General features: G+C 38.0%; 1 protein-coding gene across 3 annotated transcripts; it reads left to right on the top strand.

Moving 5' to 3' along the window:
- Positions 1-2,540: 2,540 nt before the first annotated feature.
- Positions 2,541-8,981, top strand: cdkn1a (cyclin-dependent kinase inhibitor 1A). Of its 3 annotated transcripts, XM_037784653.1 has the most exons (4): positions 2,541-2,838; positions 2,898-2,951; positions 6,331-6,787; positions 7,493-8,981. In XM_037784653.1, the coding sequence occupies exons 3-4, from the start codon at positions 6,340-6,342 to the stop codon at positions 7,546-7,548; spliced, it is 504 nt and encodes a 167-aa protein (XP_037640581.1). In that variant the 5' UTR covers positions 2,541-2,838; positions 2,898-2,951; positions 6,331-6,339; the 3' UTR covers positions 7,549-8,981. The 3 variants fall into 3 exon arrangements, with proteins under 3 accessions (XP_037640581.1, XP_037640591.1, XP_037640573.1); XM_037784663.1 differs by lacking the exon at positions 2,541-2,838 and having other exon boundaries at positions 2,845-2,951; XM_037784645.1 differs by lacking the exons at positions 2,541-2,838; positions 2,898-2,951 and adding an exon at positions 5,093-5,609.
- The last annotated feature ends 3,149 nt before the right edge of the window (positions 8,982-12,130 follow it).

Below are 12,130 nucleotides of genomic sequence, written 5' to 3'. Positions count from 1 at the left end.
GGAGCTCCCGGGAATCCACTCAGAATGTCTGTGGTATTTGTTCCCACCCACTGTTTTGTAACAGGCTGCCTATAGATGTGTCGCCCACGGAGCACTGTAACATGAGTAATGGCTGGTCTGAGAGACATAAAGGTGCAGCTTGTTGGGGCTAAATTTAGATTTGGTCACACTAAGAGTTAATTTGATCTATCCAATCTAACCAAGACAGGAAAAGCAGTAACACTCTGCAACACCTCACCTCTGTCTAACAGAGGACTCTCAGCTATATAGTTTCTGTAACAACCACACTCCATCCTGTTTTAGTCCTGTAGTAATCTTGCACATAGTTATTTACTACCTCAATTCTTTTATTGAAGAACACAACACTGTAACTTGCACACTTTACTAATGTATACACTGATCAGCCATAACATTAGGACAGCATGGGCACCCTGACCGGTCTGCGGCTACGCACTCCCATACGCAACAAACTGCGATGCACTGTGTGTTCTGACACCTTTCTATCAGAACCAGCATTAACTTTTTCAGCCATTTGAGCTACAGTAGCTCTTCTATTGGATCGGAAAATAGATACTCTGAAATGTTTCACACTGTTCCTTTAAACTTTTTTGCTGGATGACCTGCGTTTTTTCACGCAAGGCTCAAGTCATTTCTGAAAGCTGGTGTTAAAGTGCTGTAATATCAGCTCTTATTTGCACGTCATATGAATGTAGTAACGCTCTACTTATTGTCTTAAAATGAGGCGCTGCTGTATTGTGGAATAACGATAGTTCTGTGTTTTTACACGTCCTGTTTATGCTTGATTTTGCACATGATCAAAATTCAACACTGATTGGTTGTATGAATGAAAATCAATACACTTTATTTATGTAAAACAAATAGGTTGAATCAATTCTTATTAAAGTACATGAGAATAGTCCAGCCTCTGGGATCATTTAAAATGAAATACATTTTTTTGTAATGATTTTGCTCGCAAAAGCATCAGGTAGTTTGAGTCAAGTATTTAAGGTTACGTCAAAGTGGCAGGTAATTAAGTTGCAAAGAGCAGAAGTCCCTTGACGACCTCAATAAATAGTAAACTAAGTGGTCATTGGCCATGCATATACAGTATAGGCTCTATGTGCTTCATTTGGTGCCATTTATCTCATCAATCGTTTCACAGTGCAGAACAAAGGCCTGAATAAGATGAAGCACATAATGAATAAAGATAATTTGATGGGGCTTGCAGACCTTCTGCACCGTGCAGCTGCCTGTGAGCTAAGAGATAATAAAGTGTCCACTCAGCTGTACAAATGTAGAGTCACACAGCTGCTGCTCAGCAACAAACAGTATGCGCTCATTGTATCTTAGTTTAAACTTCACTACATACCACCACTGAATATAACTGTACTGTAGATGTGTAGTGTGTTTTTCTCGTGTCCCGTCAACAAAGGACTCACTGTGGTGTCAGATCAGATGGGCCTTTATGAATCCTACAGTTAGAGCTCTTGTTGTTGAGGTGCTGGGAACTAGGCTGATGGGAAGCGTGAGGCGTCTCTTGGCTGACCTGTTGCCAAGATAAACAAGCCTGGCTTCACCGACAGGAGGTCTGGGTCAAACAGACTTTTGAGTACAGTATGTAATAAATGTGGAGGTTATATAGACTCGTAGCAGGCATGTTAAGAGCCCAGAGAGTTCGGTTACTTTGACCTCAATAGGAGGTAACTTAGAAAACTGCAGGTTAAATTGCTCATAAATGTTTAAACCAAAAGGCCCGGAACTGACGTACTGTCATCACTCCTTGTAAGACTTTATTATTTATCTTTTTACCACAAAATTCTAAATTGTTTTAAAACTTTGTTAAATGTTTGTTGTGAAAAATCATTAAAATGTCCATAAAAGAGTAGAGGGGTGTTTGTTTTTAGCTGCCTGGACATGTACAATTTTGAGTAATATTGTACTTATTTATTTTATTTTATTTTTATTTATTTTTATACTGTGAAATATATTTACCGAACATGTTTATGTAACTACTGTATTGAAGCCAGTTTTTCTGTAGATGACATTTACATAATTAATTTGATTAATATCTTAGCAAAATATTATATCCATAAAATGATATGGCTTAAAAGAAGACCCTCCTAAAGATACTGATTTTAAAACATATTTAACTACAATTGAAAACTTAAAACTCAAAAATTCTAAATTGGCAAAAACTATTAGATTATTTAGACATTTAAAATTTATTCCAATTGTTTAACAAACCCTGATTTCTTTTCTTTTTTTCTTTTTAAACATTTTTTTTTTCCTTACATTTTATTTGTTGTAAAATAAATATATTTTTTTTTATTATTTTTATACTGTGAAATATATTTGCTGATTTTTTTATGAATATGTTAATGTAACTACTTTATTGAACTTTCTAATTAAAGAAGGAAAAAAAAAAACAGATACATCCGGGATACTGCACGGTCAACTCTGCACATGCGCACTGGGGGGCAGAGAGAGGCGCTCGTGACGTGTTGCCGTGTTGCCGTGGTGATGGGTCGTCTCGTCCTGAGCAGACTCCAGACACAAACTCTCGCGTGTTTTCATGTGTTTTACCGGATAAATCCCACGTGTGGGTGTGCCGGCAGAGCACCGCCCCAGTAACGGGAGGAGAGAGGAGGGTCTCCGGTCCACCGGAGATCATAAAGGTTTAGCCCGAGGCCAGAGAGTCTGTGAGAATACTGAGAGAAGTTACCAAGGAGGAGGATAACGGTACTGCTAACTGCTAGCTTCAATTGTTGAGCTAAACAGATAAACAGACTTCATTCAGCCAGCTTCATTCATTCATTCATTCATTCATTCATTCATTCATTCATTCATTCATTCATTCATTCATTCATTCATTCATTCATTCATTCATTCATTCATTCAAGTCTGAAATACTAACGGATTTTATCTGGACTGGACTGCAGTCGACTGATCATGTAAGTGAAATGACTGAACTAATGCTTTGTTTGTTTGTTTGTTTGTTGTTTTTAAGCATTTCCTGAGGTGATTGTTTGTGTTTGTTAGCTGTAAACAACACTAGAAACAGGTTTATATCATGTAGCTATAGTCTACTTTTATGTCCATATATGGACATATAATGGACATATAATGGACAATATATGGACATATATTATCCATATAATGGTCATAAAAGTAGACTAGCTACATGATATATATTATGTAGCTAGTCTACTTTTATGACATATATAGTTCATATATTGTCCATTTTTATATTATATGTATATATTTTTTGCAAATTATATGTTCGCATGACTAATATCTTCCTCTACTCATATGACCTTAAGTTAGTTATATGGGTTTTTATCTACATAAAGGGTGTTCAGTGTTTCATTATCACTTAAAACTTGACCAAAACTCTCACATACAGGCTTCTTGTCATAGTATATATATATATATATATACTATATGTATATATAGTATATATATGTGTGTATGTATGGTGAGGGAGGTCCAGGTGACAGCCCAGGTTGACTCATGGTCTGTCTGGCCGACATTAGCCTCAGCCTCACGTGGAGTAGTGTGTAGTAAACTGTGTGTAGTAAACTGGGCGGGTCTCTCAGCTCGAGCCGGTGAGCCTCCAACCCACATGTAGTTTTCCCGCCACATTCTTGAGTCACTCCGCCACGCCCCCTCCGTACTCCAGAAATGTGTTCCTCTTACTGAAACAGATGACTGACTGAAGGTAGTTCTGCTCTGTGCCACTCTGCAGTTACTATTGATGATCCCCTAGTGGCTATTCTATTGGTATTCATTTTAGTGACATATGGACAAATTACAGCTGGGGCAAGATTGTTCACACATTTAAAAAAAAAGTCAATTTGTTAAAAGAAAACTTGATAAAACTATCAAAACTGAGCAGCTTATACTTTTTCAGAATTATACAGTGGTGCCATTTAATTTGTTTTTGATCCATTATTTTCAGTGCTTGTTTATATAGCGATGCAACAGGTTTGACAGTTGACTGTTATAACATAAATAAACAATTGGTCCCTGATATTGTTGGTGTGAGACAGAGAGTTACAGGGGGTGAAAAGTGTAGTTCTTTCTTTCTTCATTTATTCATTAGTTAATTTGTTACCTCAATGCAGAAAATGAGGAAGGGCACCCACCAGCATTTTTCTTTTTCTTTTTTTAGAGGGCGACCTATGGTGGTTCCCTATGCGACCGCCTATATAGCCTATGCCTTAACCCGCCCTGGTATTTACCAAATAGGTCCCACTAGAGCCCCAGAAGGCCCCTATAGTAAACTGCTGCCAGACTCTTCAATCATCATAGTGATGTCTGTGACTCTGACCCTGACTGTAAAACATTTAGTTGAACATTTTAACTGAACTTTTGTGAGACTACTAGACTTCTTACGTTTATTAATTCATGTAATAAATAGTAACAACCCCATAAGAATAATATTAATTTACCATTTACTGTTTGTCTGTGTCATGTTAAGACACAAAATAATGACGAACAGATAAAAGATGCATTTGCTTCCCTCATGTGAAATTTTTACATCTAATTACTAAAATGTGAAAAATATTAATTTCAATCAATGCCACAGCTGTCTTTGGGAAATGTAGGTGTGTTTCGGTTAATCTGGAAGTTTTAGGTTTAGATTTCAGTGTTTTGTTTCTTAGATTGTGGCAGACTGAACTTGAATGAACTGAAGTTCCTGGAAAAAAGCCATAATTACATGACCTCAGCACTGCTGTGCTGTGTGGCTGCAGACAAGTCAGATGACAGCTAATGTTCTACCAGACCTCTACTCATTTATATATATATTTTATTAAACAATTTGGCATTGGAATTTTGCGGTACATATCTGCTTTGTTTAAATCTCAGATAGGCTTTAAAGTAGCTGTCAGTCCAAGTCAAACTAGAGTTATTGTGTCTGGTTGTGTATAAATACTGGTTCATACATCTCAACCCATCGTCCGTATAAAAACCAGGGCAGTTTCTGTTCTTAGATAATCTATTTAATCAGCGACAGTGAACTTCATTAGTGTCTCCCATGTCATTATAATTACAATGACCTCTCCTCCCCTACAGAGCTTTATCTGGATAATTAGGGTGGACCGGGACGGGTTTCTCTTGATTGTTCTCTGAAATGGGGATCCTGTCCAGCCCTTCCCGGATCACTGTAATGACTTCTTATTCTCCTGAGACACAGCTGCTTCCTTCCTGTTGCTCTTCCAGGAAAGTGACCATTCAACCCTTAGACTTGGAGTAGTTTGTATGAGTGCTGTGTAAATACAGATGTGGAAAGCACTGATCTGACAAGATTCATTAATCTAACCTCTTCTATGATCCTCATTACTGCTTATTGACATTTATATATGTTCAGTAGACAGCTGACTGTCTGTAGAAGTTGTTGATACCGCCACCTAGTGGTGACTGTATGGGTCTGCAGTGAGGATATGTCTTTACATGTCTGTCTGAGATTATGTCCAGGCATGTACCAGTGATTCACTCAGGAGGGCTCAATGAGTCACTCAGTTCCTATAAAGAGCTGCCCAGTATCACCAGTCAGAGATGCTCTGTAGTTCACAGTGAGGACACTTTAACGGAGTAGAGCAGCAATGGTAAGCCTGATTTATACTTATAAAACTGAGATAGTTAAAAAAAATAACTTGTTTTATGTTTTGTTGAATTCAGGATGGATTTTTAGCATGGATTAGATTTATTTTAGAATTAGATTGGTGTCAAAATTAAGCTTTTTATTCACTTGGGAGAAATCAATGCATCTTCTGACTGTGAAAAATTGTATCATGTGTCTTGTGAATTAGAGTTGCAGCCATTAGTTGATTAATGGATAAATAGTTTGGCATATTGGTAACTTAAATATATTGAGTATCGCGATATTATGTTTTGTGATACTGTATTGATTCTCAAAGATTATCTATTTTTACTTAATAATTTACATGCAAAGATGCACTCATTTGTAAAGAGATGTGTCCTCTCAGAGTAGTGCTATGATGTGTTTTTTTACTCAGATTTTATGCATATAGTGCATGTAGTTGTTTATACTTTGACAGTTTTCCTTAAATTCGATTTTTATCGTGACATATCGTCTTGCTTACAGTATCGCAATATATCGAATTGTAACCCCTGTATCATGATATGTATCGTATCGCCAGATTCTTGCCAATACACAGCCCTACATATTGGCAATATTGATTGATAATGAAGAGAAACGTTAGAGAGAGAGTGATGCAGCTCATCATCACTGTCTCAGCTGATAATTGGTGATGTCCAGCAGCAACTTTTTCAACTAACCCGTGCTGTTTTCTCTGTTTCCTGCAGTGCAGAAGGATGGCCACTCACAAGCGAAGCCCGAGCGCCAAGGGTAACGGCCCAACCAGACGAAACCTGTTCGGCCCAGTCGACAGAGAGCAGCTGCAGGTGGAGTACCAGGCTGCCCTGCAGAAAGACCTGGAAGACACTTGCCAGCGATGGGGCTTCGACTTCATCTCGGATACGCCTCTGGAGAGCAGCGATTTCCAGTGGGAAAGCGTCCCAGACACCAAGATGCCGCTGCTCTACAGGTCCTGTTTGCTTGGTCTGGGACATGCAGGAGGTCAGAGGTTGGCAGAGGCAGAGCCCAATGATGGAGGAGGAGGAGGAGGAGGAAGGGTGGGGCTGATACAGAGTGTGAAGGAGAACATCCCGTGTTCGCCACAGAGATGTGTACTCGACCTGGAGAAAACACCAGAGAGCAGAGAGAACACAGGGCTGAAGAGGAAACAGACAAACATCACAGGTACATTTTTAGATATCTACCTCTAATGCTTCGAAGCTTCGACCGTTGCCATGGTATTTGACCTCCAAATCACTATTCAAATGTTTTTTTTTTGTTTTTTTTTTATATATATATATATATAAGAATGTATAATTCCTAAAATACCTCGTGAAATAAGGAATAATCCCACAACATTATTCATTATTTATATTCAACCTTAATTATTATTGGTTATTCTCAGGCGGATATTGCTGTTTATTACACAGCTTTGTTGAATACTCGATTCTAATCAATCAATTGGTCAATTCTGGTCAATCCCGGCGTCCTACGGTCTGTTATTTCTTTATAGCAGACCATTTCTATACGTACAGTTCTGATGTCGGACCGTTTTTGTGTCAAATTATTGATCTCTTAAGTAAGTAGCCGTGTAGTAGGCGGGATAATGTGCAGCTAGCGGGTCATTGTTGGGAAATCAACCCCTTCAGGGCGAGGCCGCACCCTGATGCAGGCTTTCTTTCACAACAATGCAGCACTTGAACGGGAAGATGAGACATACAGAAGCCCATGTCAGCCGTCGTACTGTGCTGCTTCGAATATTTCTCGCCGAAGCTTCGAAGCCCCAAAAAGTGTTTTTCGGGACAGCCCTATAGATATCCCAAGTGTGAATGACTTTGTGATTTCATGTGGATTTGCATGAGCTGAATTTCCTGTTCTTCATCCCAACAGATTTCTATCAGGCTAAGAGAAGAGTAGTCGGGATGCCGCGCAAATCTGGCGAGTGATGCAGAGGTAACAACGTCCCAAGAGAACCTCACAAACAGTACTACTCTCAGGAAATCTGCACAGACTCTGTACAGTCACTCACCAGGAGGTGTTGGACTGATGAATCATCCGACAACACAAGGGACCTCAGCTATGCATCATATATATATATAACTATAAGGTTAATTAGGGTACTGTATTCACTCTGAGGGGGGTTGGTGTTATTCCCATTGGAAAGAACGGGACATTTGAGCAGAGAAGATTAACGGTAATCTCTCAAATCAGTGGATTTGTACCCATTTGGATCAGAGGGAAGCCAAAGTGTTGACTGACATTTCCTACTGTACATTCCACGGGGCTGAAAATGCTGTAATGCCTCTGCTTCGTAGAGACCTCTAGCAATACGGAGGTGTGATGGATGACCACATTATTGCTGCATACACTTGAACCAGATGTTGGTTATAATCATTAAGGAGTGGCTGTGACAAAACTGCAGAATGAGTGAAAATGGTAGAGAATGGATAAAGCCCTTTGGCTCCTTTTGTTCAAATCCACTATTGTTTTTTACGATGTTTATTCTTTATGTGAATCATGAGGGCTAGGAGTCGTTTTTATATATCCGGACGCACAGTCTGTTTATTTTCTACCATCATGTGCTCATAGGAAAATGCTTGAAGAGTTTTGATATCCTGTACATGCAGTTTGCTTTGGATTGTTAATGACAGAAGTACAATCATGTCCTCTTCTGTTCTTTCTGTCTGCTGTATGTCGACTTGATTTTCAAAGCAGATCTCCTCTCCGGACTCTGACATGTGTACAGCACCACATATTATAGGTTAGGAGCATAGCACCATGTCTTTAAAACACGTATATTTAGTTATATATCAGAGATTTATCTATAGAGTTTAATGCAGCACTGGTAAGTAGCACACTCAGTATTGCACATCTGATAGGTGGTGCACCCAGTATCAAGTGCCTTTATGGTGTTTGAAGCTCCATAATGGACAATCAGAACAAAAAAGTGTTCTGTATTATTGACTAAGCTAAAGTGCTTTTTCTATTTTGAAGTTAGAGTGCAATTATAACATACAATGTGTTATTATCTGCCTCAAAACAAATGTTCGTTCTTGACCCTTATGTATGTCTATGTTGGCAGATCCTGCTGCTATGGTTAATCTGAATCGGTGTCAAACAAGGTCGCTGTAATGCTAATCCGTACCAACTGACAGCTTAGACATGTACCAAGCTAAGCGAACAACAGCATTACCCCAAACAATGAATGCATTTCTGTTTTGTAGACGCTTGTGCACACGTCCCCTACATATTGTTTTATGTTAAAAGCCACAAATGAAAAGATCTATCCTTATTTATTGTGAGATATTGTTCCTCATGTTAATTTAGTTCTTGTTTAATTATTGTGAGAATTCCAATAAAAATGTTCAAATGAAACTTATTGCGAATGTTTGTTTTTTTTTGGTCTTTGTTTGATCCTTATTTTCTGCTTCTCACTTTTAAAAAAAGCCCTTTTCATGTTAAAAAAGATGAGTGCCATCATGTCTAAATGTAAATGTGAAAGTGGGTTTTTATAGAGTATTCAGATCCTGTATTCAAGTAAAGATACATACAACATAATCAGATCAGTTCATCAATTATGATGTACTTTTATAGTGTATAAAGAAGTTAAAATTAACTCCACCTCAACCAACTACAGCAGTGCAATGATATTCATCACACATAAATGCATCAATAATAATAATACACACTGGGTATTTTATTTTAATTTGTATTACTTATGTATTTTTATATTCTGTTTTATTTACTCTTTTGTAAACGTGCCTTAAACACAGAGTATATCTACACTGTATCTATCCTGTGTGGGTGCATTAATGTGGTGGCGGGACAACAGGGTTATAAGTAAGTGTTGGGAATCTGGTGTGTGAATTTATTTTACGAATTTATTTATTTATTTTAGGAAACAATAAAAAGCATGATTCAAAAAAATATACACTGGGGACACTTTTATGCATAATGAGTACTTTTGATACTTTAATTATATTAAATAGAGGTATAGGTAAGATTTGGAACTTTAAAACATAATATTTGTACATGGTGGTATTCCTGTATTTAATACTTTCCTCACCTCTGGTATTCAGTGTTTCTGTTGGGACCACCAGTGTGAACATCATTATGTCTGTACCGCTGTGTGAGTGTATGGTTCTTGTAGATATACCTTTAGCAGATGCTGTAAGAAGAATCTGCCAACATGGCTTGCTACATTTTCAAATCACATAAAGTAAAATGGCTGCGTATAAATGGATTAACTAGCTGCTTTCCAGAGTGTCTAATTTATAAATGGATGAATATGCCAGTTTTATTTATTCTTTCTTTTCAACTTTATTTCAGGGCTGAAGAAAATGAAGTGTTTGTGCTGCCCCCTATAGTGCTCTTGAAGGGGGAAACGATTTTTAAAAGGAAAAATATGCCTTAAAGCTCCAGTAGGCAACCATTTGTTTGGCATCATTGGGCAAACATTCCATAATAACCTTTCAGCTTTTTGTAATTCAAGTGTTCTGAGAGAAAACTAGACTTCTGCACCTCCTCATGGCTCTGTTTTCAGGCTTTAAAAAATCTAGTCTGTGACGGGAGACTTTGACCAATCACAGGTCATTTCAGAGAGAGAGCGTTCCTATTGGCTGTGCTCCAGTCATCATGTGAGCGGTGCGTGGTATTCCCTCAAGAGATCTCAACATGGCTGCCAGGTCACAAACTTTCTAATTTTTACAGCTAAACAGTACACTACAAGATGTTTCTGAAAACATTTGAGGAGAGAAATAGGCATTAACGTAACATAATATTGTTTCATATTTGATCAGAGCTACCTAGATTGACCATTTGATCGGAGTTTGTAAGTGATTGACAGCCGGCTCTCATAGACAGCAGCTGGACAGCAGATCTCAGCTCGGCTCTGATTGGTTGTTTTCCTCCGGTGCTGTGAAATCTTGCAGCTGACGTTAGGAGCACCGGAGGACACAGAGGCACATGTGATTTTTTTCAGGTTACCTGTTTCATGTAATACTGTCAGGATATAGTGATCATTTTTATAAAAATAACTTTTTTTTAATGATATTTGCTCCAATCTCGCCTACTTCAGCTTTAAATAAATAAAAATAATTCCAGCCAATCAGGTGGGTTGTTAACATTTAAAAGCAATTATTCATAAATATATAATAATATTACATCAATATACACCATTGCATTGATGTATTTATGGTGTATTGATTATTGTTATTCTTAAACATCGACTTGAGCAGTGATGGAATACAACAAGTAGGCCACATGCACTAAAGTACTGTTGAGGTTCTTTCACTTAACTTGAGTGAGTGTACTTTTCACTTCACTACATTTATTTGACAGCTGCTGTTAATCTGCTGATGAACATACACAATTTATGATCATCTTATAAAATATAACACATTGTTATAGATTAAACATAATGTAGTTAAAATTAGCTCCAGCAGCATCAGTACAATGCTACATGTACTTTTAATGCATCAATAATAATAAATATAGCAATACAGGGGCCCAAGTACTTTTACTTTTGATACTTTAAAGGTTCTCTATTCAATATCCAGAGTATTAATGTAAAACACCTATTAAAGATATAGAGGGGTAATGTCTACCTGAGCAGAGAATGAAGTCTCTCTCCCTCTGTGTGTGTTGTAATCAGAACTTCTCTGTGCTTTGTTGACATAGTCGGGCCGGCTGCACGTGCTATAGTGCATGGTTGTGCATGTTAGCGTGCCCCACTGGCTAGCTCACGGCCGCCGCTCTGCACTGCTCTGATACGGCGGTTACAGCTGATAACGCCGTCCTGACAGAGCGTAGCACCCCCCCTCCGATTCTCCGCCCACCCCCCCAGGTTATAAGCATGGTTGGAAAATGTTTTTGTTATATTAGTTGACTGCCTGAATATACCTGTATTTACCCTCTGTCTGAAACGCTCTGTTTTAGTACATTTCAACGGAATTGCAATGGAATTGCAACGGAATTGCGTTGCTAGGCAACGGTTTGGGTCCATGTTTACTTCCTGTCAGCTGATGCTATTTAAATACACTGCAACAGGAAATAAACTGGAACACATTGAGAATGTTTACATTTAAAACAGCGTAATGGTCTAAATATTGTATATTTGTGACATCCCAAATGGACAGAAATCCTAACGGCTTGTTTCAAATGCACAATTTCTGAATACAGGCTGTGTGTATTTCTCCGTATATTGAGCGTTTTGATAGTTTAAACCTGTTTTATAATGTAAAAGACATGAAAATCTCACTTTTTACAATATGGCACCTTTAAGTACATTTAGCTGATAATGCTTGTGCACATTTACTTTGAATGCATAACTTTGACTACTATGTACACTGTGATATTGCTACTTTCACCAAAGTAAAACATCTGAATTCTTCCTCCACCACTGCGCTTGAGTGTTGTGAGGGTTTTATGCCACACTTTGTCTATTGATAAAGGTTTTTTTTCCTCTTTGAAATGTTTTTGTTTCTAAGATGGTGATGATGGTGATAGCTTGTTTATTTGTAGTGGGTA

The sequence above is a fragment of the Sebastes umbrosus genome, chromosome 1 (assembly GCF_015220745.1).
Source record: "Sebastes umbrosus isolate fSebUmb1 chromosome 1, fSebUmb1.pri, whole genome shotgun sequence".
Lineage (NCBI taxonomy): Eukaryota > Metazoa > Chordata > Actinopteri > Perciformes > Sebastidae > Sebastes > Sebastes umbrosus.
This window is presented reverse-complemented; position numbering and strand designations above follow the sequence as displayed.

What these genes read in the sequence shown, in the direction of transcription:
- cdkn1a (XM_037784645.1), top strand. An exon ending in GAAACAGACAAACATCACAG is followed by an intron (nt 6,788 to 7,492) that starts GTACATTTTTAG and finishes TCATCCCAACAG; the next exon opens with ATTTCTATCAGGCTAAGAGA.